Below are 27517 nucleotides of genomic sequence, written 5' to 3' on the forward strand. Positions count from 1 at the left end.
ATTCCAGCGGCAAAGGGAGAGAAGTTCCGGTGAGTTTTGCCATATTTGCTTCCTTCGAGGCCAAGTGTGAATAGCTTTCCTCTCACAGACAAGCCGCGCTGCACCGCTCGCATGCAGCGGTCAATCGTGCGTTCGTATAATCCGTGGTTGCTGGGGAAACTATTCGTATAATACCGAATCACAGTATATATTATATAATGTAGTTCATCCGAAGCAACATTAAAATATGTATTATCGCGAAATTTGCATCAACCGTATTCGTAATATTGTAAGATATTTGGCGCAACCTTGACTCTTTCAAGCGCTCACACATCCACCCGAGTAACACACATGACACTCAGCGCTTACTATCAACTGTTTATTGCTCCTAAATGACCTTCATATATGCATACAGAAAAAAGCGCAAAGGTAAAAATGAACAGAGCTGCGCATGTGGAAAGCAATTCGACGTGCCATTTTGTACCAAAAGCTATAGTGATGTCTGTGATTTCATTCGGACTAACCAGCAGATTTCCTTTGCTTTTTCAGTAGATGTTGAAGACTTGTTTTATTCTGTTCCTCATGATAAGCTTTTGGCCTCGGTATGAAAGTGCATAGAAGATAATGGCGACATTTTTTTATGAACAACGCGGGCGTGTCTGTTGAGAATTTTTTAGCGCTTTGAGATTTTTATCTTAAAGTTTCTTTTATTACTTTTCATGACAAGTCCTATCTACAACGTCAAGGAATCTGTATAAGATCCTGTGTTGTTACAGTTCTCCGTGATATTTTTTTAGCTGATGTAGATAGGACCTTGGATAACTTTTTAGGAGGGGGGGGGGGGGGAGTTCTAATGATCTTTAGATATGTTGATGATTTCTTAATTCTTATAGACAAACGGGCGCCTTATACACTCCTTGATTACATTTTAGATTTTCAAGAGGATGATTGTACGTCGATAAGTGTGTGCACTAAATATGCCTTCTGTAGAGTTGAGCGCTCTATAGAATATAGATGTGGACTTAGCTTCACTACCGAGGTACCCACAGAGACCTGTCTACAGTTTTTAGAGCTCAAGCTACTGTGGGATAGTGAACTCTTTGGTTGGTATTACCATCCTTGTGTGAAAAATGGGCTGTTGCCATATGATTCTGCGCACCCTAAGAAGTTGAAGGAATTGCTTCACTTTGCCTAGAATATTCATTGACGAAGTTGTGTCCACACCATATGCGTACTAGTTTTTATGATCAGATCAGCCGATTGACAGTGGCGGGCTTCCCTTCATCGGTCGTCGAGTCACTTCTGCAGAAGATGAAATGTAGAACACGAAGGGATGGAGCTGCTTGGGATCCATTGGGTTCCAAGCCTGAAGTGGTGCCTTATATGCACAAGCTCTCCTACATATAAGAAGGTCGCTGCTGGGCATGGCGTGGCTGTGGTCTTTTCGGTACCAGATAAGCTAGCCAAGTTGTGTCCGCGCATTCGCAATAGCAAGAGAACCAGTTGCCTGAAACATGAGCAAGCCTTCGTTAAATGTTCCATGGGAGTTGTATACTCCATTTCTTTATTCCGGGGTAACGTGTAGATTGGCATAACCGAGAGATGCCTCAATGATCGGCTTAGGGAGCATGCGCTAAAGGCTAAGAAAAATGAGGATAACTACGCACATCTTGTGGGACATATTGCTGCATGTGGGTGTGAACCGCAATTCACAGGATACGAAGGTTCTTGGAAGAAGCTTGAATTGATCTGCACGTCTGCTGTTGGAAGCATACATTATTGAAAAAAAAAAAAAAAAAAAGGTATCCTTGTCAGTGAGGCGTATTTGGTGTTACATCAACAGAAAATATCTTTTCTTCAGGCAAGGATTTAGTGATTCTAGCTGGTCTATTTGCTTTTCGTATTTCTTTTTTTTTTTTCATTTTTACTTGCTCCTTGCTGTGTGGTGGCGCTATATACATCACATGTTAAATTGCTTTCCACATGCGCAGCTCTGTTCAATATTGCCTTTGCACATTTTTTTGTACACATATAAGGAGGTCATTTAGGAGCAATAAGCAGTTGGTAGTAAGCGCTGAGTGTCGTGGGTGTTACTAGAGTGGATGTGTGAGTGTTTTCAAAAGTGAAGTGCTAAATATTTTACAATATTGTCATGTGGTGAGAGTAGGCAGAGAGTAGAACTATATTTACAGATGGTACACGGAGTACACAGTGTCCTTGAACCAAGATGACGTAGTGGCAACAACAACACGAGCTTTTGTTCATTCGTCATCTCCATCGCCTTTATGGTGCATTCGTTGATGTTAATGATGACTTGTATCATATAGCTGCCACCGGTGAAAGCGCCGTCTCGGCACTTAAGAAAGCGTGCGATCCTGCGCAAAGAAGTACAGCTTAAGGCGGGAGACGTGTACAATATCGGTGGACGGCAGAGACAATGAGGATGCAGTGTTCAAGGGGGCGATCTCATAGGTGACGTCGGGCAGTTGGTGCAAGACTTTGTAAGGCCCGTTGTGGCGAGCGAGGAACTTCGAGGACAGGCCAACGTGACGGGAGAGAGTCGAGAGCGAGACCAACGATCCTGGGAAGTAAGAGACAGCTCTGTGACGGCTGTCGTAGCGATCCTTTTGAGGTTGCTGCAAGGCATAAAGGCGATCCGGGGCAATTTGGCGGGGCGCTCGAGCCCGAGTAATTGCATCACGAGCGTACTCGGTAGGAGTGTCAGTATGCAACGGCAGAAGAGCGTAAAATGGCAAAGCGGGGTGGCGGCCGTACAAGAGATAGAAGGAAGAAAAGACAGCGGTGTCGTGTCGTGACGAGTTGTATGCAAATGTCACGTAAGACAAAGTGGCATCTCAATCACGATGATCTGCAGAAACATACATGGATAGCATTGTGGTCAGTGTGCGGTTAAGGTGCTCAGTGAGTCCATTTGTTTGCGGGTGGTAGGCAGTGGTGAGTTTATGACGTGTGGAACACGAGCGAAGAATGTCGTCCACGATTTCGGAGAGAAATGAACGACCACGGTCGGTCGGCAGTTGATGCGGTGCTCCGTGGTGGAGAATAACGTCATGAAAAAGAAAGTTCGCAACATGAGTAACACAGGTTGTTGGTAGTGCTCGCGTGATGGCAAAGCGTGTCGCGTAGTCTGTAGGCACCACTACCCACTTATTCCCACTCAGAGACATTGGAAATGGTCATATGAGTTCGAGGCCGACGCGGTAAGACGGGTCTGTTGGAATGTTGATAGGCTGAAGTGGGCCAAATGGTGCCAATGAAGGATGCTTGCGGTGCTGGCAAGACTAAAGATGTAACGTATCGGCGCACAGAGCGGTAAAGGCCGGGCCAGTAGAATCAACGCCATGTGCGGTGATACGTGCAGGCTGCTCCGAGATGTCCTGCAGGTGGGGCATCATGAAGTTGTTCGAGCACAGTAGAATGGAGCGTTGCAGGAACTACCAGAAGAAGTTCTGGGCTTTCGGTGCTTGTGTTACACCGATAGAGATTTCCGTCGTGAAACGTGAACAGGCGAAGGGAAGGATCCGAGGTGTCAGAAGCTAGACGGCGTATGATAGGCTACAAATTGGCATCACTGAGTTGTTCCTTACGTATGTCTGTGAAATCAGAAATGGCAAAGACACAGGCATTAGAATCATGCGCTGACAGATCAGGGGGATTGACGGGATGGCGAGATAGACAGTCGGCATCCTGGTGTATTCGGCCAGACCTGTCGGTCTTGTCAAAGCTGTATTCCTGTAGCTTTAAAGCTCAACGACCCAGACGTTCAGAAGGATCTTTGAGGGAGGACAACCAGCACAGGGCGTGGTGATTCGTAATGACCGAAAAGTGGCGGCCGAACCAGTATGGTCGGAATTTTTCAACTGCCCATACAAGAGCGAGGCACTCGCGTTCAGTGATGAAAAGCTTCCGCTCGGATGGGGAGAGGAGGCGACTTGCGTAGGCGATTACACGATTTTGACCCTGTTGCCGCTGGGCGAGGACAGCGCCAATACGGTGTCCACTGGCGTCAGTGCAAACTTCAGTGGGCGCTGAAGGAATGAAATGACCTAAGATGGGCGGGGAAGTAAGCAACGCAGTAAGTTGGCGAAATGGATTGGCTTGCCGAGGACACCCCAAGAAATTGGTGTGTCCTTCTTCAGTAGCTGTGTCAAAGAATGGGCAATGTTGGCGAAGTTGTGGACAAAACGCCGGAAATAGGAACAGAGGCCGACAAAACTCCGTACATCTTTAATGGGACGTGGTGTGGGGAAATCTTTGACGACGCGAATTTTGCCGGGATCGGGTTGCACGCCTTTAACGCTGACAAGATGGCCTCGCACAGTGATTGTTTGGCGGCCGAAGCGGCATTTGGAGGAGTTGAGCTGTAGGCCTGCCCTTCTGAAAACTTCCAGAGCAGCTGACACAGACGGCTAAGGTGACTTTCGAATGACGGCGAGAATGCAATGACGTCGTCGAGATAACAGAGGCACGTAGACCATTTGTAACCCCGTAGCAGGGAGTCCATCATCCTCTCAAATGTAGCAGGGGCATTGCATAAGCCAAAGGGCATTACTTTAAACTGGAAAAGTCCATCCGGTGTAACAAATGCAGTCTTTTCATGGTCTAAATCGTCGACGGAAATCTGCCAGTATCCTGAACGCAGGTCGATAGAGGAGAAGTAGGCAGACCCGTGTAGGCAGTCGAGGGCATCGTCAATCCGTGGCAGTGGGTAGACGTCCTTGCGTGTGACCTTCTTTAAGTGGCGGTAGTGGACGCAGAAGCGCCAGCAGCCATCCTTCTTTTTTACTAGAACGACTGATGAGGCCCATGGACTGCAAGATGGTTCAATGACGTCTTTTGTGAGCATTTTATCAACTTTACATTGGATGACTTGTCGCTCTGCATGTGACACGGGATAAGGACGTCGTCGGATTGGGCTGGCGTCTCCAGTGTTGCTCCTGTGAGTAACAACTGACGTCTGACCTAAGGGGCTGTCGCCAAAGTTGAAGATATCCCTGAAGAATGCCAAGATATGTTGGAGATCGGCTGCCTGTGCTGGAACGAGGTCTGGCGTGATCATCTTGTCAAAGTCGGCATCATTGGAGCTCTGTGAAGAGGATGCAGTAGTGGGCAAAAGAGCGTCAGCAATAAATGCAGAAAGAGAATGTTCACTGATGGAAGAGACGTTGGCTAGAGTAATGCCATCTGGAACAACTTGAGCGCACCAGCTGAAGTTCAGTATTGGTAGCGACGCCACATTATTCGTAATCGTCAACAGAGTATGAGGAAGGGCAACATTTCTGTCTAATAACACGTCCGAAATCGGTGCCAGCACATAATCGTCGTCGGGTACCGGAGGAAGACCTCATGGTTACATAGGTAATGGGTTGGGGCGCTAGGCGAACGTATTTGACAGAACACAAACATGGTTGAGGTGTAGTTTGAGTGTCATAGCAATAAGGTAGGTCAAGCTGAAGCAAGCCTATTACTCAGTCAATTAAGGCAGAGTGCGTGGCAAGAAAGTCCTTGCCCAGGATGAGTTCATGAGAGCACTTCTCGAGCACGGCAAAAAGCACAGTTGTAGAGCAGTCGGTAACACTAACATGTGCGGAGCACATCCCAAGCACAGGAAAAGTTCCACCGTCAGCGACTTGGATGAGCGGCACTGTAGGCGGTGTTAAAACCCTTGTAAGACGGCGGCGAAGCTCCGAGTTTATCACCGAAATGTGGGACCCTGTGTCTACAAGGGCAACAACAAGTGCATCATCTACTTTAACGTCTATGAGGTTGCATCGTGTCGGCATAGTCAGAGGATTTGGCTGGCGAATTGTCGATGCAGCATCACCTCTGAAAGCTGCATCGTCTAGTTTTCCCGAGCCAGATGTGCAGTCGGCGAAGGAGGACGGCGAAATCGGGTTGAGTACGACGATGGGCGAAATCGGGTTGAGTACGACGATGGGCGACGAGACAGCGCTGAGTGGGACTGGTGGCCGGGATGGGATGGTGACCGACAATGCACCATCGACGAACCGTCACCATTGGCTGGCCGAGGCGACTTGTGGCGTGTTCCGAAGTGGCCATCATGTGCCTCTGCACGATGGTTGTAGCCATAGGAAGGCTGACGCCAACACGATGGCAGTTAAAGCAAATGGGCCGGTCATCAGCAGTCCTTCACTCAGCGGGATTGCGAGAGCGCGCTGGGAGCCTCTGGCCTTGGGCGTAGGAAACTAGCGGACAATGGTCAGTCGGTCGGGAGGAGGCGGTGGTGCACACAGATTCCAGGCCAACGTTCGAAAGCTCTTGGCGAACGATGGCATGCACTAAAGGCACCATTCGGGAGCTGGAGTCACAGGCACGAGAGAAAATTGAAGCGGGAGACATAGCTTCAAGGTCTCGACAGATGATCTTCGTGACGTCAGCGGTGCAGCTCTGCTGTCAGCTCTGCAGTCAGCGGTGCCTGTGGTACAGGCATGCCTTCACACCATGTTGCTGCGGTGTTGGGAAGTCGAGCGAACTGATGGGAAATTTGTCGGCCTTTGGCGGTCTCAAAACGCTGGCACTCTCGTATAATGGCATCTACTGTGTCACAGTCCTTGCAAATTAGCAAATTGAACGCATCATCGGCAAAGCCTTTTAAGGGGGGAGGCTACCCTGGAGACCGAACTTTTTTATTTTTTAAGATATCTGGATGAAACTTTCAGGGGTTGTTCACTACAATAAAACTAGCACAACTGCTAAGTTTCACGAAGCTGTGTTTCTTAGTTCCAGAGTTATTGAGGTTTAACTGGGTACTTCACATGGGTGCCTGAGGAAGAGTCGTGAGAAATCCCAGGACATAGTAGACAGCTGAAATTCATTGTGGTCATTCCTTGATAGCTACCCCAGGGTGCTACAAAGCCGTTTTTTTTAATTCCCCCCCCCCCCCCCCCCAAAATTTTCACGCAACTGTGAATTTGATGTAACCAGTAATGACCAGATTCATCAAAAATTAATTGTTTATTATAAATTAACAGCACCAATTTTCAAAAAAAGGAGCTTGTTACGCCCTTGCAAGGTCATTCAGGAACAGAATAAAAAAAACGGCACACAAATCTGATGAACGGTTTTCGAGTTCTTGCTTTCCTCAGCACCACAACTAGCAAAAAAATCCGTTCTGAGAAAACAGGCCGAGAAAGTTCAAAACACGTGTTTTCTTCAAAAAACTCCAGCACAGTAGCTAGAAGTGTCCTGGCGCACTCTTTTCTTCTTTTGCCTGGCCTCCATCTTCTCTTGGTGTCTTTTAGAATTCTTTTTTAGGCGTAAAGCGTCTTTTTCACGAGCTCGCTGGATGGCCAGATGACCTGGTTGAAGTCCAATGGAGTCCGATATCACTTGGGTTGCTTTGCAGCAGCCGGCATTGTAGCGCAGCACTGCTTCATGCAGTGCTGTTTCTACCGCAATCAAGGATCAGTGTTGTTCCTTCGGCATCAGAGACCACAGAGTGGAGTGGAATGATTCTGATGCATTTTGCGTCTTCGCTCCCAGGCAGCGCTGAAGAAGCGACTTTTGTGACAGTCTTTCGTAGATGGGCAGCATAGCTGCAGCGACATAGTCCGGTAGGCTGTGGCTCACGCTTTGCCTCTGCAGCTCTATGGCGGCACCACGATTGAGCCCCCTCTGGGCAAAGTTCATGGTGAGGGTCCTGGTCAGTCGATGTGACGTGGTGATATGTTGCCATCACTGCACGCTGCATGGCTGTTAGGTCAGTTGAATTGTTTCTCAGGGCCCAACCATAATATCCTGTCAGCTTTTCAATGAGGGCTTTAGTCAGCTTCCCCTTCCCACTCAGTGGCTTATCACTTTTCCGCACAATGTTTCGAAGAGCACTTCCAATCCTTTTCTGAACATGGTTCAGACATTCTTCTTTTACAATTGGCACTAGCCCGTACACATTCTCTTCTGTGAGGGCAGCGAAGGTACGGCTGTCTCCGTCGGACACAAGAGTGGTGTACCGCAGGCCATGCTTGGATACAGACCGCCCAAAGAGAGTCAAGCCTGCCTCCACTTCCATGCTTCCCGATTTTGCGTCTGTGTTTTTCTGGCAAATGTGGTGTTTCTGCCAGCTTTCGTATGCTGCATCTCCAGGTTTGGGCCCTGTTTGGCATCCAAGGCAGTGGTTTGAAAGAACTACAGCATCCAAGATGAGACCTGTAAAGAAGTCAATTACCGATCCCATTCCGATGTGTGATGTGTGACCCCGCTTACGCCATGTGCCATCGTACACTACGGTGATGTCCTTGCAGAAGCTGGGGTCCATTTCTTTATATCTTTTGATCACTGCTGTGGCAGAATCAGCATAAAACTTCTCCAAAGTGGTAGCCTCTGGCTTCCTGAACGTCTCTTTCAAGTGCTTTTGAAACGTCTTGTGGTAAAGACCTCTGTAAGAGACGTTCATGGCAGCCCAAAAGTCATTAAGAGCTGTTTGCCCCTTGCCTATTTGCTTTATAGCCATTATGGCGCGGACATTTACATCGAAGGCCTGCGTGTTCTTTTTGTGGGGTGATGTCCATAATTTATCGACGGTGCCACAAGAGGCGCACACGACTTCAAGTTTTGTTGCAACTTCAAGCTTGGTGCTCTCTCGGACAGTCATAGCACCTTTCAAACATTCTTTGCACACTGTGCGGCTGAGCACGACGTTAAAGATGTTCATTTGAACGAGCGATAAATGTTCGCCCTCACTTGTCACTGCAGGTGCAAGAGCCGGCTGCATCAGTTGAAATTTCTTCTGCCTCGCCGGCGTAGACTCGAGTTCAGCGCGAACGGCGTCACGACGTTTCGCATTCGCATCGATTTCTTCCTTCGTTAGGAAACGCGTCCGCAGATGAAGCGACGGTCCACTCACGCTCGATGGCGGCACCGATTCAGACGAAGTGCTGGGTCCGGCGATATCAGAATCACTCGGTGTCACACTGGATGGCATCGATTCGGAGCACGTGTCGAGCCCGGCGATCTCGGAAACACTCGGTGCATTTGCGGCTCCAGCCACACTCGATGTGTCGGATTCTCGACTGGCGACAGCCGACAACACAGTTCCGTTGCTGCAAGCGTCTACGCAGTCAGCACCCGCAGCACAATAGCGGAATTTCCATGATCGTACAAGCCGCATAGAGCGCGCCTCCGCGCACCGGACTTCCGCACTGACTTCAGCTTCGTTGCCGGCATCGCCCGCAACAACAAAGACGAAAGGCACAGAACTAGTCCAAAAAGAAAAAAAAACGAGAGAAAATGATCGAAAAGATAGCACAAGGCGAAGAGTGGCTCGTAAGCAGACGTCTGTCGAGGCGGACGGAGCAGAGAGCAACAACGAAGCGAGCGCGCTGGACGCGCCATCTTGAGGAGCGACCGCCCCCGCTGCTGCACAGCAGCCAATGGTGGGCACGCTTTCTCCCGCGAGATATGAATGCGCTGCTCTAGCCAATCAGCGCTCCGCATCGCATCGCGGGAAAACGCCAATAGCGTCTCAACTGTGCTGCCGACGCCATTTTGCAAGGCGGTGAACGAGAGAGAAAGAATTCACGGCCAAAACAACACCAAGATGGCGCGGGACGACCGCATGGTCCGGGAATGGCGCGCGCGCGAAGTTTGGTTTGATTTCGGGATTTGCGCCTGTTTTGGACGCCGCCGCGGCCTCGAAAATAGTATTTTTTTGCACTTTGCGATTGAATTAGGTGCTGATAATTACAGAATAGGTAGTTTATAAGACATACAACCCAAAAATGTGGTTTTTCAAAAACCGACTTTTTCGCGATTTTTCGGTTTTCAAGGGCCGCGTCCCCCCTTAATATGTGCGCTACCTTCTCGGACTCCTCCATGCCGTCGTCTGCTTTGCGGCAAAGGGCAAGCACGTCCTGTATGTAAAGCAGGTGCGACTCCGATGACGTTTGAGCGCGAGATGCCAGCTCCTTCTTGGCCACTGCCTTCCTGCCAGTCAATTTGCCGAACAGTGCACCCATCTTTTCTTTGCACGCATCCCCGCTGCCAATTTTCGCTTCGTGGTTCTCAAACCACACTTTGGCTGTCCCCTTCAGGTAAAATAGGATGTTCACCAGCATGAGCATTTCGTCCCAACGATAATTCCTGCTTGTTCGCTCGTACAGCGGCAACCATTCTTCTTTTGAAGAATGGTTGTCGGTCCCGCAGAACATGCCAGGGTCTTTCAGCTGGGGCAGAACAACTGTCGTTGTTGCGGTGGCCGCTGCGGGAGCTGGAGCCAGATGCTGTTGTGCCATCGAGCAAGAAACCAAGCGTTGGCCGCTACGTAGCTCCATCATCTTGTTACCCCGCACCTCCACCAAAATGTCACAGGGTGAGGTTAGGCAGAGGGCAGAAATATATATACAGATTGTACACGGAGTACACAGTGTCCTTGAACCAAGATGGTGGATTGGAAACAACAACATGAGCTTTTGTTCAATCGTCATCTTCGTCGCCTTTATGGTGCATTCGTTGATGTTAATGATGACTTGTATCAACATGACAAATAAGCAACTAGCCCAGCAATGAGTTTTATTGAATCATAATTCTATCATTGAGATTCTACTGTACAAGGAACCAGGATATAATGAAATCCGTTATAAGAAAGTAAATGAAGAACTCTAATATAACTTTAAATGCAAAGAAGCAATTCTTCAAACGACTGAATGAAAATATGAAAACAAATCGTAAAAATTTTTGGCAACATTCAAAGGGATGTGGGTCTGATCCCGTTGGAATAAATAAACGTACTTTTAGTGGACGCACTCTATCAGAGAATTCAGAAAAAGCCACGTGCTTAAGGGAAGATGAGGCTCTTAAAGAAAAGCTTTATATTTATTATCCTACTGTCATGAAAATTATCATGCATGTGTATTATTCAGTAGAGATTTCAAATCTGCAAACAGATTTCAAATATTTCAATTAGAAAAAAAAGTAATGATAGATTTCCACATTATAATTAGGTATTTTGTTACGGATTGTTATGGTAACTCGCAACAAAAAAAGTTGGTTTTCAAAACTACATGTTTCTTTTAAAAGATTCACCCCACAGGCTAAAGCAAACTAAATGTCAAAATGGCTATTTCTTTGATCTGAAATAATTTTTAAATTTGGAAGGCAAAAATGAGCTTCCAGTAATTAGCTGGTATTTATCACATAATTATGATTCTGTCAAGGTTGAAAGAAAAAGAAAAGCTGTAGCCTGTAGTTCAAGTGCTGCTGAAAAAAATTGTACCAAGTTTGTTTAGATATATTCACAGAAACTAGCTCAAAATTTTTGTAAGGCTGGTTCACTTCACAAAAATAACATTACGAAGAAAATTATGTTTCCAGTTTTAAAAACATTAGTAATTTCATATATTAATCTTTTAACAAAAAGAAATTATATTTAGCCATAATACAAATTTTTCCAAAGCATACTTTCGGCTATAAATGTCTCAAATTACATATTTTGCAAGTCAGCATTTTTCACAGCAATTTGGTCCTATTTTAAGACCCTTTTTACCCCTTAGATAATTGCTCCATTCAAGTCTTTCTTCCTAAGTCTACATTGAGCTCACCTTTGCCAAGTAGTAGTGTTCCTCTTATGAAACCACTTGAAATTAGTGCTAGTGGCATTGAGGCCTTGCTCGGGAACCTCGACAAAAGCAAAGCTACTGGCCCTGATAGAGTTTCTCCAACATTTCTAAAACAGTGTGCTCACCTAATTTCGCTTTACCTTTACCTAATGTTTAAGAAATCATTTACTAGTCAGTTGCCACAAGATTGGAAAGTAGCAAATGTGGTCCCAATTTACAAAGGAGGTTCCGAGAAAGACGTCGCACATTATAGACCTATTTTGCTCACATCGATATTATGGAAGATTATTGAACTTATATAATATACAAGGGTATAATGCAGCATTTATTAGATTACTCCTATTTAACAAAGAAACAACATGGTTTTCGTAAAGGCTTTTCATGTACGACCCAGCTTCTTGACTTTTGTAACGACCTAGAATCAGCAATGACTTTGTGGGCAAACAGACTGAATCTTTCTCGATTACAGCAAGGCCTTCAACACTGTTTACCATCCTCTGCTTCATTGAAAATTATTAGCACTAAATATGAACGAAAAAAATTCTTAACTGGATTGAAAATTACTTGTTTCAATGCCATCATTCAAATTTTTTGAGGTCACATCGGGCATAACAGAGGCGGGGGCATCTGCTATGCATACATAGCCTCTGCTATCAATAGTAAAGGCTGGGTCCTCTGCTGTTTATTATTTTATGACATTAATGTAGGCATAAGCTCTAATATATGGCAGATGGCTATTTGCTGATGATTGCTCTATTTGTAGAAAAATTCAAAAGGGACATGATGTCACTGAATTACAGGCTGACCTTGAATGTATTCATCAATGGTGTCTTAAGTGGCAAATGAATTGAAATGCTAACAAGTGCGTCCATGTGTGTTTCACAAAGAAGAAAAAAATAGTTATTGCAAACTATTATTTAGATGGAAACATTTTAGATAAAAAAATGTAGGTACGAATTATTGGGTGTATAATTGTCGCACCATTGTTTCTTGAATGTGCATGTGGATTATGTGGTTGTTAAAACTACGGACGGCATCGAACTATATTCATGGGAATTTGAGATGTGCATATTTTAACCTTAGGAGCACTGCTTACCTCACTTGTATTCGATCAATTTTAGAATATGCTTGTACTCTTTGGGATCTGTCACAAGTAGGTTTAATTTACAAATTAGACGAAAATTCAAAACAGAGCAGCGAGGTTTGTCATGAGTCGGTATGAAATAAATCACAGTTGTATCAAAATAAAAAAGGAATTAAACTAAGAGTCACTTTCATCACAACGTAAAAAATTGTTCTATCAGATATTTCACAGTAAGACAGGGATTAACAGAAGCATTTACTTAAAACAGCCAGATTACATACCTGAACGCACAGAACACATAAACAAAATAAAGCCTGATGATGATGATAGCTCTGCACTATGCCAAAACTAAAACTGAATTTCGGCCGAAAATTTTTCTGGTTCACATTTCGTATGGGGCTGAAATTTCGTACCCTAAATTTTTGGGAAAAAAAACCCGGGCTATACGTGGACTTTGACGGTATTTCTAGTTCAACTACACATCAATTAAAGGGCGAGTAAACAGGCTCCGACTTTTCTTTTATGCTGTTGCGGCTCTCCGCGCTGTTCACCTGTTGTCACTCCGAATTCCAGCGCTGATCACCAGTTGTTGCGGACCGGGGTCTGCCCGTTCTCTTGTGGTAGCGTGGCGTAACTTCGGGTTGAGGAAGCAAACGCTGACAAGATGGGGATACAAAAAACAAACAGGTTTATGGCACTATTTACACTTATTTACAGCATAGAGAGGTTGAGAGTTTCCCAAACCACGAGCGTGGTGGTTGAACCGTTACATGGTTCAGAGCTACGTCCTGCATTCTGCAGCATTCTTTTAAACCCTCTCCGGCTCCTCCTCCTTGATTGGAACGTCAATCACCCACACTCAAGACACCACCCACAGGGCATAATTCAGTAGCACATGGTCCGCCGAATAGTTATTGCCCCTTTTGACACAATGCTCTGAGGATAGGGAAAATGGGGTTCCTTCCCGGAACAGTTTGGCGGTTGGATTGCTTCTTGCGCCTTTCCCAGGAAGGGCAGCCAAGGAGTAAACACTTGAATCGCGGAGACACGACCTGTGCAGTTGGTCTGCTTCGCCATCTCGCTAAACAAGCCGGCCCGGAGGAATCGCTTGTAGGGACATTGGCTCACGGACCGTCTTCTGATCCCTTTGTCGCTCCCTGCCGCTGGACGCTGGTTCCGAGAGAACTGGGGTTCCAGGCGTGGGAGCGCTGCCCGGCTACGTTTCTCAGCGACAGCATGGCGCCTACTGATGACGGTCATAACAGCTTCCCCTTCGCTAGATGAGTCACGGAGGGTAGCAGTCACCGCTGCTGCTCGAAGCGACGACGAAAGGGTCCATAGTGTAATGCCAGGAACTCGCTTTCGCTTGTCGCATGGCCTGCGTAATTGCCGAAAACTTCGACCGCGTCTGTGAAACTCGACCACATGCACAAGCAAGCACTCAGCCCCCTTCAACAAACCAAGCCAGAAGAGGGATGGCAAACCAATTTTTATTACTAGCTTTAAAAAAAAGCTCACACTCAAAACTCTCAGAACTCACTTGCGCTGAGAAACCAGACGTGCTATCTTCCACATTTCACATAATAAGATGCACGAAAAAAACTAAAATATCAATTTTGATATATCAAGAGCACCCCTAGATAGATTAGAAAGAGCCACGGAGCACGTCAGCGTTTTCATTCAATTTGCTCTTTACCTAATGCCAAAATTATATTTTCGAAGAATCAAGCCCCACCTCACAAGGCGACTGTTCTTTGATGTCACGGTTTGCAGCCAAGTAAGGAGACATTGGTCTGTCTGTACTTTAAGTTTAGTACCTCTGAGATAACACTGCAACTGCTGAAAGCTTACACAAAGCAAGCGCACTCCTTTCCTGAAGCGCAGTATGTTATCTCACGAGAGCCCAATTTCTGGCTCAAGTAAAGTGCACCATACTCGTTGCCACTGTCGTCCCGACATAGAACGGCACCTAGGCCTCGTCTCTCGCATAACCCTGAACCGTTAATTCTCGGTAGTAAACACAAGCTCTCAAAACCGGATGACGATCAGTATTACCTCTTCACTTAAGAAGGCTGCCTGCTTCTTTTAAACGCTGACCACTTTCATCGGTTCTGTCCCGCGGAGAGCATCAGTCTGGAACTAGGATTCAGTGAGCGCTAAAGTTGTCCCAACGTCCGTCTTTGTTTACGGCCGCCAAATATTTTTCTACTACTGAAACATTAAGCTATCTAGCTTTCTTGAAACTTTGGCCTACGCTGTGGCCAAAATACTCTTCGTTTGCTCAACATTAGAAAAAGCTTACTGTTCCACTCATATGATCACTTGATCAATTGTCTTTAAAGAAAACCAACAAAACATAGAGACAAACACTGCTTTCTAGAAGGTTCGTTTAGTTAAAGCAAAATGCCTATGCTAATGCCTCTGAGTGAAACTCACTGGGTTCTCCTGAGCGTTCAGTTACCCTCATTTCTAGAGCATTGAAAAAGACACGGCACTAATAACCTTTGAATATACTAGAAAAATAACACAATTTTTCAGTTTTCACCTTCTGCACATATTCGCCCTAAGGTTTAAAACACTTTTACTAACCTTCAGCCTTTAGCACATTGGTTTTCCTTTTAAAAAATTTAACACCGCCTCACGTAACTTACAAAATTAAACTGGCTGAAATTCGCATCTCCAAAGCGACACTAAGTAAACATGTGTAACACGCATGTGCATCAAGTTCAAACTGACCGCCCCCTTTTCTCAACTAGATTCGCTTGAATCGCACACGATGGGGTGGCGGTCCCGGCGGTTTTCGAGCACGCCAGAGGCTACAAAATGCATAATGTCTAAGTGGTGCACCACTGTCACACCTCATTTTACACTTCGGCCTGTTCCCCTCAGGAATTTGAAAGGGACACCAGAAACAGGGGGGAAGCTGGGGCCTTTGTCTCTTTGTGTTTACCCCCACGCGGTATTTAGTGATTGTGGCTTTTCGACTTTGATCCTTCGAACAAGGTCGCCTTCCTGAAGTTGTCGAACTAAATTGCGCTTTTCCTTGGGGTGACCCACCTCCTTTTCCCCCTCCAAACCTGGCTCGCCGCTTGTGCCTCCCTGAACACCACCATTGATGTTTCCTTAAACGGAGTAACGGCCTACCTTTTAGTCTTTCTTGTGACGAAGTGGAACCTGCCCTAGGTTTATGCGGTGCCAAATGCTTGCGCTTCTTTCTTTTTCTGCGATGCTTGCGAACCACCTCGATGGTATTGCTGCACTGCTGAAGCGTGGCGTTCTTGCTTTCTTCAGCAACTGCGCTAACAATGCCTAAATTTGACGATGTCAAAACGTCCTCTTGAGGCATGAAGAAGGTTTCCAGCTCCTTACTGGGCCCATTAGGGCTGCTGGAACTCTCCTCATCCTATTTCACGCTCGCTTTCTAAGCGGCGTTTCTCTCTCTCAGACTGTTGTCTTTTTGTTTCACGCTCGTGTTCTAAGCGACGCCTTTTTGTTTCACGCTCGCATTCTAAGCGACGCTCCTCTCTTCCTTCTCTCTCTGCTTTCTCTTTCTTTGACTGATGAGGTCCCATGCTTCACAGAGCTCCTCATCATCAGCCTCCAAATCATTAATCACTTGATTGTTTATGGGTTTTCGTGCCAAACCCTTTGTATCAATCCCCAATTCCTCACACAACAGCAACAAGTCCGGCTTCCGCAGCTCCCATAAGTCCAAGATCGTACTGAGTGCTCGCTACTTCCAAAAAAAACTTCCCGAAACGGCGAAACTGAGTCTTTCGGCAAAGTTACCTACCAGTACTAAAATTTACCCTCTTTTAGAACCTGGTTCACTCAAAGAAAAAGCCAAGCACTCACCCATACGTGATCCATGTCTCGAGCCAGCTGCTTCTCGTGGGCCGACTGTTGTTGTCTCTTGTAGCTTCGTATCCGACCGCTGCCAACCTGTTGTGGTGGCTCTCCATGCTGTTCACCTGTTGTCGCTCCGAATTCCAGCCTTGATCACCAGTAGTTGCGGACCGGGGTCTGCCCGGTTTCTTGCGATAGCGTGGCGTAACTTCAGGTTGAGGAAGCGAACGCTGACAAGATGGGCATATGAAAAACACACAGGTTTGTGGCACTATTTACACTTATTTACAGCATAGAGAGGTTGAGAGTTTTCCAAACCACGAGCGTGGTGGTTGAACCGTTACATGGTTCAGAGCCACGTCCTGCATTCTGCAGCATCTTTTTAAACCCTATCAAGCTCCTCCTCCTTGATTGGAACGTCAATCACACACACACGACACCACCCACAGGGCATAATTCAGTAGCACATGGTCCGCCGAATAGTTATTGCCCCTTTTGACGCAATGCTCTGAGAATAGGGGAAAATTTGGCGAAACAATTTGGCGGTTGGGTTGCTTCTTCTGCCTTTCCCAGGAAGGGCAGCCAAGGAGTAAACACTTGAATCGCGGAGACATGACCTGTACAGTTGGTCTGCTTCGCCGTCTCGCCAAACAAGCAGGCCCGGAGGAATTGCTTGTAGGGACATTGGCTCCCGGACCGTCTTCTAATCCCTTTTTCGCTCCTTGCCACTGGACGTTGGTTCCGAGAGAACTGGGGTTCCAGGCGTGGGAGCGCTGCCCGGCTACGTTTCTCAGCGACAGCATGGTGTCTACTGACGACGGTCATAGCAACGCCACCAAATAGGCTCCCCAATTTGTACAGTAGACCGCGATGATCACATTTTCTGAATATTACAGTGCTGTGGGCGGTGCAGACCCTCCATTCCGAAAAACAATCTTGCACCTGTTTTTCTTACCTGACCAATCCTCCTAATACACGCAGTCTGATAAAAGCTTGCCTATGGGTAACGTTACGCACCACTGAGCCCGTCGATTGGTTCTTTGTCCTATGAGATGGCACCTTGGCCCATCGGCAGGGCAGTTTCAGTCACATAGTCCGCATTTTCATTTTTCTTGTCTGCCCTCTGCCGTTTTGTATAGCCCGAGACTTTGGAAGAAGTAGTATTGCCAGAACGAAAGTGTCCGAGATAAAGAGGCATCTCACTACATTACCGCAAGGGGATGCCCACGCTGTTATGACACGTGCTCTTGTAGGGAAGCCCTGCTTAGTCGTTGGTTGTGTGCCGATGACATATCTTGGACGCCATGTCACATTGCCGAAGTGGGCAAAGCCACGGCGACGGGCTACTCCTTTGTGGAGAAGAGTGGTGATGGGCCGCATAAAAATTTCAAACCGGCTGAAATGGACGTTCTAACCCCTGTAACTTCCTTATCAAGGACGTATTTGCAAAATTCTTGGGGCAGCATGTTTAGATACAAAATTGCACATATCTCTCTCTATTAAAATTTTTGGACCTCGGGGTTGTTTACTAGCTCTTTGACATACAGTCTGTCGTACGACTTTTAGCTGATGACTGTGTAGTATATGAAGAAATAGCTAACCAGAACTACATCTTAACTCAGCAATATCACTTAACTACACTTTCCCAATGGTGCAGCAATGATGTTTCTCATAATCAAATGGTGGTTTTGGGAAGAGTAAAAAATATGCTAAATATCAACCAATGGTGCAGCAAATAGCAAATGCATGTTAAATTTAGCCGAGATGCTAGTCTATCGCCTATGTATAGCTCATCAACAACTGTTCCATTAAAACGGCATCATCCAGCAAGTACTTCGGTGTTATCCTGCATTACAGTCCTATATATTACTTTATGTAGAAATAATTACCAGCACAGCATTTTGCATGCCAGGCATTTTAAAACGCTGCCTATGCCTGGCTATTAGAGACACTAAACTTTAGGCAATTTAATTTGCTCATTCCAAGAGTATGCTTCTAACATATAGCATCCGCATCAAGCACACCTTATTGACATGCTTGAGTCAGTTCAAAATAGAGCCGCCAGGTTCAGTGCTTCGTCCTCTTGGCACTTTTATAGACGATGTCGCCAGAGCCTGCCGGTCTCTGGCAACATTGTGCGTTCACCAGAAAACACCCCTGGAAACATCCGGTTTAGCTTGTTTTCTGGTCGCGGCTACTTGTGTTCTGACGTTTTATGCGGATAAAATTATTCCGACGAAGCGCTGGCAACTCGAGCACAGCTGTGTCAAGCCAGGATGCAGTCTACATGTCTAAATTACTTTTATAGGTTATTCAAAACGTTCGGTTTTCCATTCGATGACGATAGCAAGTGCTTTTGCATTGCAGCGATCATGCGAGAATACTGGATTCCCACCGGTGATTTCCACTAAGAGCGCGTAGGTTTTTTCTGCCCACATCATCAAAGGTAATATAAAGCTGAGCGCAGACCAATGGCACAGAGGCGATACTCGGACGTTAGACTAGTTGAAAACACCGGGTTGCCGGCAACACATCAGTCACAGTCGTCTTCCACCCTTTGCAGATAAGTGTACTGACGCCTGAATTGGGTCGAAAAATGTGAAAGCTAACACTGAATATCCATCGCAAAGGTGTTTTATTTATAGTTTGAGCGATATTAATGATGTGTACTGTTCGAAACAACACGGGACACAAAGTATATAGCCACGCTTAACATGAATCGAAGAGCAGTGTATGTCGTGGTGTCCATGTTTCGTTGTCGTTGCATTTGATTTTTTTTAAAGCGTCGCCGGAGATTGGGCTCTCATCTGTTTGAGCAAATGGCTGATTGCCTGTTTATCTGCTGCTAATGAACATCGCCGCATTTTATAGCTAATTTATCTTTTGGGTGTGAACATGTACTGTAGGTTTAGGTGGGTTCAACTTGAAAGTTTGATTCATGAATATAGCTTAATTACGCTTGAGTAAACCACAACAGCTCGCATGAGCCTGCAGCCGCAGTTGATGTCCACACATCAGTATATTTTATAATTTCTCAGTCACACAAACACTTCGGATCACGAGCGATTCCACTTGCCGCTGATCTCTCTAAAAAGTGCCCAGTGTGACACAGGCGCAGAAATAAGCTTTTTATCCTGAGGTTGTGTGCTTAGACAAAAACAAAAATATGTTCGGGGTTCAACAGGAGGAAGGTTTTCAGTTCTAGTCGAGAAGCTGAATTGAACAACTTCGCTATGAATCGAGCAACTCTTCTCCTCCATGTCGACAATGTGGGAACACTTTGAAGATCCGGACAAGGAAAAGACAGGTGCGTGTGCACTGTCGATTCCCGGTTCGCGTCTTCAAAGTGCATCCACATCGTCGACATGCAGAACCAACTGGCCCAATTAAGTTCGCTGACGAACTTCTTCTGCATTTTATGCATTTTCTGTTTGTATAGGTGAGACCACTGTCAGAGATAACATGGATCAGGAGGCCGCGCTCATCGGAACGCCATGACAGATATTTAGGCGGCGCCCGTCGGCCACGCAAGCCGTGTTACCTGCAGCAGTGGCTGCACCTGTACCTGCCGTGCGCTACGTCGAGCTACTTCATGTAACCGCTAGGCGTTGCTCCAAACACATCATAAGGAATGTGCCAGAAATAATGAAACATCAAACTCAAACACACCGCGAAAACACCGCCGGGACCATTGAAAAAGCATAGCCGGAAGTCTGCTGGGGTAGGCCGTTCGGCGCGAGCCAGTTTGTTTACAAATACAGAAACCGTCTATTGCTTGCAACATGCAGAAAATATTCGAGATTATTCTTTCACAGCATTTGCTTTAGCTACAGTCCTTTTTTATGCAAATTCATTCATCAAGCCGTGAACATTTCAGCCTGATGTGACCCCGATCACGAGGTACATCAGGTGTTCGCTCGCACTGAAAAATATTTATGCCCTCCTTTGGTGTTATTGATAAACGAGTGGAACACTTTTCTGCACATCATTACAAACATTAAAGAAATGACTGGTTTTTAACCAGCCCTGCTATATTATCTTAGTGAGCAGTCCTGCTATACTAGCTCAATTGTCTTATTCAAATTTTCATTTATTCCATGCGTTTCTTATCTTAAATTGTATCCTGTCATATATTTATTCATTGCATGTATTCCACTCTGCCTGACGTATTATTGAACTGTCCTTGCCTTTTTTTACATTGTGTTTCCATTGTGTTTACTTGTTATTGCATTCTTCTTTTTCCGTGCTTGTTACGTTTTTTATTTGGTTTCATTTATTTGTTATACAATATATTGTATTTCCTCCCCCCTTATGTAATGCCAATTTGTGGGCCCTTAGGGTTAATAAATGAAATGAAATATAGGGAAAATCTGCACTGCTGCAAAGCCTCATTTCAAGGTTATGAATCGATGTGAGGGTAATATGATGAAAAAAATTATGGATCGATGTGAGGGTAATATGTTCATTACCCTGACATCGGTTCATAATTTTTTTTAGTTTAAAAGCTTGTTATACTGGCCAATATGCTCAAGGTTATAGTAATTATTAAAACATAATATATTTTGCAGGTTATCAGTTGCATTATAACGAAAGTCAAATTCTGCTACTATTCAAAGTGGCTTGCTCTTTTTGACCGAAAATAATGACATTTGCGCATACAGTAAACACTCGATAAATGGAACCTGAAGGGACCAGGAAAATATGTTCCATTTAACAGGAGTTCTGTTAACTTACTGAGAGATGAACATGAATGCAGAATACAAGTCTGAAAACAAGCATTGCCGAGGCAATAATTTCGTTTAAGCAGTAGTTACATTTAACAAATTTCCGTTTAGTGAGAGTCCACTGTACTTGTTTCAATTTTTTTTAAATATTGGGCCATGACAGATATGCTCATTTTTTTTATAATACGCAGTATATGGTTTCGTAAGTAGTGCTTTCGCGGGGTTGGCATGATACGATTGTCTGCATCAAGTGACTCAAGTTAATTTTTTTTATTCTTTCCTACTCACCTTGCACTACACAGTGTCAGTTGTCTTATGTAAGGTTTATTGTCTGAATGCGAGTGTTTTGTCTCCTTTCAGGCCTCGTGCATGCTCTGGTGTCTCTGGGCTCTCATTCAGGCAGCTCATTCCACCATCAAGTTTGACTTCATCCAGTGAGTTCTGTTGTGTTGTACCTTTTCCCAGACCATGCTTGTAAAATCACTGATCTTGATCCACAAGGGGGCAACACTATCCCCGCGCCATTTTGAATAGAAATTCATATGCGCGTCCTGCTGTCTATGCTACGACGTGCCAGAGATGTTCAAGTCTCTAGACATGTAAAGTGCTGCATCTACAGTCTACCGCTTCTACAGTCGATCCCAGATATACCAAACTCAAAGGGGATCGCGAAATAGTTTGGTATATTAATAATTCAAAATACAAAATATGCCTATGTAAGGTTTAAATTGAAGCATTTCAAGCCTCGAAACAGTTTTCAAATCCTAACAAGTGCTAACATGATGAGTCGCTCACGGTATGGTAACTTTGTAAGTTACTGCACTTTATTTTACATGAAAATAGTTCGTAAGCTTGTCTGGCTTTTAGCGCCACCAAGTTCCAGTCATCCTCAATATCGTTGCAGCTTTACAAAATAGCACATTCAGCTCCCTCGACCACAGCAGCATTGATTGATGCTCAACATCATGCAAGTGCAGTATTGCGATAAAAGGTTGGTTGGAGGCAGCAACGGCACAGGTAGTACATCTCCGCGGCACCGGCAACGTCAGCCATGATCTCGGCATCAATGCAGACAGAAACAGCTATGTCATCTATTTATTATTTATTTATTTATTTATTTATTTAATACCTGCAGCGCCCATACAGGCATTATAGTGTGGGGGGGGGGGGGGGGTACAAGAAAGAACATGAAAATTTGCAGGCTTACATAAGTTTACATAAGTTTGTGTAAAAAAAAAGAGAAAAGAAGTAGATTTGCAATACACAAAACATACACAGCTGCACCGAGCACAGCTGCGTCTGAAAAGTAATCCGTATTAGAGAAAAAGATGCAGAAACCACAAAAATAGATGAAAATTTTATGATAATTAAAACAAAGTGCAGCATTCAGTTAGCCCAAGGGCAAATTAACCCCAAAACAACATAGTTTACAATCAAGATACCATACAGATCATGGCGACTACCAGGCGCACACACATAGTCTTTAGGGATTAGCGGTTGAAAGATTCAATCATTTTTATTGCAGAAAAGAACGCATCCGTTGAAGAAATTTGCAGAACTGTGGAAGGAAGTCGATTCTACTGACTTATAGTTCTCGGGAAAAAAAGAGTTGCTAAAAGATGATGTATTGCATTTATATTCTCTTATCTTGTGTTCATGATCATTTCGGTCTGAAATGTAGTGAGGCCGGCTGATGTATACATCACGGGCAATTCGAGTACAGTATGTGAATAAAATATGCTTTGCAATAGCTTCAGTCAAAATGATGTCCTTCGGGGCTGCAGAGACTTCCATTTTAACTTCAGTTTAGCTTCCGTCACACTGAATTGTCTATCGTACATACATGCATTAAACACATATCTTGCCGCCATGGACTGAACGTTTTCTAATCTTTCTTTATTTGAAGATATTGCAGGGTCCCACACACAACATGCGCACTCCAGTACTGATCTCATGTATGTCTTGTATAGTACCTCCCGGGTTTGCAGTGGAAAAGCACGTGTGTTTCTTTTTAGGAATCCTAAGCTCCGGCAAGTTTTATTTACTGTGTAATCTACATGCCAATTCCATGATAGAGAGGTGCAGAAGAAAACACCTAGGTATTTGTATTCGCGCACCATTTTTACCGGAGAGCCGTTTATTGTGTATTCAAATTTACCAGGTTTTTTTTTTCTGGAAAACCTCATGCATACAGTTTTTTTAAGATTCAGTTTCATTTCCCATCGCTGGCATCACGCGTATATTGCACATAGGTCATTTTGGATTACGGAGTAGTCAATTTCAGAGGTAATTCGACGATATAATATGCAGTCATCTGCAAATAGCCTATTATAGGATTGTAAGTTTTCGTTAATGTCATTTATATATAATAAAAAAGTAATGGTACCAGAACTAATTCCTGAGGTACCCGTGACGTAACACTAGTTATATCAGACTGTTCGCCGTTTACAACTACATATTGTCTCTTCTCATGTAGATATTCAGCAATCCCTGCAATAACTTGGGGATTAATATTAAAACCAGTTAGTTTTTGCAGCAATAAGTAGTGCAAAACAGTGTCGAACGCTTTTTGAAAGTCGAGAAAAATGCAGTCGACTGAAAATTTGTCGTTCAGTGCTGCTGCTAAAACATGGGTAAACTCTACCACTTGTGTGATGCATGATAGCCCCTGGCTAAATGCATGCTGGTTAGAGTTGAATAAGGAATTACTATCTATGTACTTTACAATCGCAGTATATAAAATATGTTCAAGAATTTTACTGCACACAGAAGTGAGTGAGATAGGGTGGTAATTATTCACAGCATTGCATGGGCCAGGTTTATGTATAGGAACAACAGACGCCATTTTTTAATCAGTTGGAAGAGAACTCTGTTGTAACATGTTTTCAAAAATAACTTTCAAGTACATAGACACTGCATGGAAAGAAGACTTCAAGATAAAATTAGGCAAGCCATCAGGACCCAATGCTTTTACACAATATAGATCTATAACTAGTAATTCAATGCCACGAGCTTCAAGTACTACATCAGGCATGGATATGGATTCATGTGTCAACATTTTCAAGTCTTTTTGGGTCAGTAGCGGCTGAGAACACTGACGTGAAATATGAATTGAACAACTCGGCCTTTTCTGTCGGATCGCTCACGGTAATATCACTGCTGGTCAAAGCGGGAATGGAAATGTTGTCTTTCTTGTTTCATTTGATATACCTCCAAAGTTCTTTTGGGTTTCGCGTTATTTTACGTTCAATTGTTTTAAAGTAGGCAGCTTTCATTTCGACTGTAGCATTATTTACTTCATGCGTTGCCAGCTTCAGTTTGGAAGAGTTCTCTTCCAAGGGATTTTTTCGAAGTGAATGGTAAATTCTCTGCCTACGCTTGACCAAAACGTCGAGTTCTCTACAAAACCCTAGTTTACCTTTATTACGCTTTCTGGTCAGCACCCATGACAGAACAAATCTGTTTCTCAGCTCGAGGATCTTGTCTTTAAACAAGTTCCACAGCTTTTCTACTGAATACTCATCGGCAAATGTTTCGAAAACAATGAAATATGCTTCCAATGCAGTGTTGATTTGGATGATGTCGCTTGCTGTCCGAAATAGTGCCCGATAGCACAAGACACTGTACGCCGTTGTCAGTGGTCATCATCATCATCAGCCTGGCTGCGCCCACTGCTGGGCAGAGACCTCTGCCATGTTCTGCCAATTAACTCGGTCTTGTGCTTTCTGCTGCCATGTTGTACCTGTAAACTTTCAGATCTGAAGCAGCTTTTTGACTAGCCTGTTAACACTGTCCCTCTGTACGAATGCGTTGCGCCGCAGGCGTTGGTGCTGTGCCAAGTAGGTCACGTCGATGTTGCACGTTAACATTACGCTCCCCTCTCGCAGTGCGTGCTGATTTCGTTCTCCCTCATCCGCCGTGCGCTCGCTGGGGCACCCGCAACACCTGCTGCGACCGCCACTTGCTACATCGCCAACTCGTCGGTTTATGCGCCATAAACCTGACACGCGCCTAATGTACGTGTTGGAACATGTGTGTACGTATCACCTACAAGACCTATGCCAGCCATCGCTTCAAACGAATCTTCCAGCGCACACTGCAGCACCCGCATTAAGGCCATTCAACCCATGACACCACCTGTGCTCAACACTACTGCTTCGCATCCCATGAGCTTCCCTTTGGAAGGATGTTCCAATTTTTTAAAATCTCATCGGCCCCCCCCCCCTAGCTTTTCTATCTCCTCCTCGTGCATTTGCCTTCTCTGAGAATCTAGTCAGTTACCAGGGATGGAAATGCTGCACCTAACAGCCATTTGCACATGCAATGCCAAATTTAGTCCAGTTTTATCATCGACCGAGCAACATGCGTGGGCTAAACAGAGGACGCAACCGCGTCCATATCAGATTTGTGCGGTCACGTCGTATTTCGGTTCATTCATGAATCTTGTTAAGGTGGCATTTGTGTGCATACCTCATTATGCAACTACATATGTTTTGATAGGAAATATGTTAGTGAAACTATAAAGACAGCAGTGATGTTGCAAAAAAAAAAAAAAACTGGCCGCACCGTTGCAGAGCAACCGCCAAGCACCACGCACCCTCTACGATCGGGACTATCAAATCATATAAACAGAAAAAAAATTAAAATCAGTTTCACTGAGAAAGCGATTATGGCAATAGCATCAATTTGTAATGTTCTAATGGTAATACCGCACACGTTTCTTTTTATTTTTGTTACCACATCATTACGCGTTTAACGCTGCCTTGGGCAAACCACGTCCGAATGACCGCAGAACCATCTATTGTAGATATTCATAGAACCTTCCGATCAGATAACGTGCACAACCTGTACATTAGAGTTTGTCCTGGAACTTTCACATGCAGCCGCTAGCGATAACGCTGCAATCTTCAATGGCATTTGTATAAATGGTGATGCACTTAGCTGCATGGCAGATAATCGACGATCGACGCTCTATGTTTGCTGCTGTCCGTCTGCAACGCATATTGTTTGTATAGTGACGTTTCATTGTCCAGGCACAGGTTAGCTCAAATAAAAGGTTCGCTCATGAAAACAACGGCTCCTGCCTTCGTCAACATCATAACCCTGTGACAATACGAAGGCTGACAGCTAACTCTTTTGGATTCGACATCGTCACGCTCGCAACTACAATGCTGGTGTAAGAAAATAAGTACGCAACTCGAGGAAGAAATGCTCTTATTGCACAATATCTTCCCGCTGAGAGCGTGCCAGGCAGAACGGTTTACGAACCATGCACTGATGCTTGCCAATAATGCACCCCCCAGCTATCACAACCACGCCCTTTATTGGAATCAATATTCATGGCTGCTATTTGAGTGACCACTCTTTCCCTCGCATCTTTTCATGCTCGTTCAAGATAGGCGGCGTGTTTCCTCTCCGCTTGAGCATTCGATGGCAGGTCTAACAGACAGTGGGATGCTATAGCGCGCGCCCTCGGAGTGACGGAAATTGGCTGCCTCATTTAATCTCTGCTTGAGCAGCGTTTATCACCCCAGCTTGCGCAATGTTACGCGCGTGTATAATGTACGACATGCAGGGAACGTTACCATTGTAGTTTATGCAGAGCATGGCTCTGTCCGTCGAGTGTCCAAAATCCGTCGAGTGTCCATATAATTTCTGTCATAATAAAAAAATGTTTCACTTTATTGCCTAGCAATGGCGCAGTGAGCACATCTAAATTTTCTCGAGGTTTTCGTATCGGCTGTGGCACTTTAATGACCGCAACATAATTATTTTACATTTGTTTTTATAGAGCCCTATTGGTTCAGTATGAACATAACTTTTAATATATTAGCTCATCTCTAGTCTTGAGTTGATTTTCATGTTGGATGCGGTGTTTTAGTAACATTTTGGACATTGCAACATCTTCAACACTAAATTTTTTCCTTTGTCTGAGGTCTAGAATGCCGCTTTTTTTTTAGTTGCTGTGCTTTCATGAAAGACCACTGAACCTATTGTGCTTAACAGAAAGCAAAAATTTTAATTAAAAGAGATGTGTGAGCCAACAAATCTCTTTCAAAACTAAATTTTGATGCTCCAAAATACACCTTTCGGTGCTCCAAAGCTCCAAAGGCTTCAGACTCTTGAAGCGACTTTGGGAGCAGGAATAATGCGGTTTTGAAGCAGTAAAAAAGGGAATTTTGGGGCAGCTTTGGAGCACCGAAAGGTGTATTTTGGAGCATCAAAATTTAGTTTTGAAAGAGATTTTCAGTGAAATTTGCCAAATCACAAGCGAAAAGTCCCCAAAAGTC

General features: G+C 44.8%; 1 protein-coding gene across 2 annotated transcripts in view; it reads left to right on the plus strand.

Annotated features, from left to right (window-relative positions):
- The window catches only part of eas (ethanolamine kinase 1), a 155316-nt gene that overhangs the window by 114274 nt on the left and 13525 nt on the right, over nt 1–27517 (plus strand). For both annotated transcript variants that reach the window (XM_075886453.1, XM_037420169.2), the window contains one exon: nt 21588–21661. In XM_075886453.1, coding sequence (XP_075742568.1) covers nt 21588–21661 — 74 coding nt within the window. The remainder of the gene's footprint in view (nt 1–21587; nt 21662–27517) is intronic.

Source organism: Rhipicephalus microplus, chromosome 2, assembly GCF_043290135.1.
Source record: "Rhipicephalus microplus isolate Deutch F79 chromosome 2, USDA_Rmic, whole genome shotgun sequence".
Classification (NCBI taxonomy): Eukaryota; Metazoa; Arthropoda; class Arachnida; order Ixodida; family Ixodidae; genus Rhipicephalus; species Rhipicephalus microplus.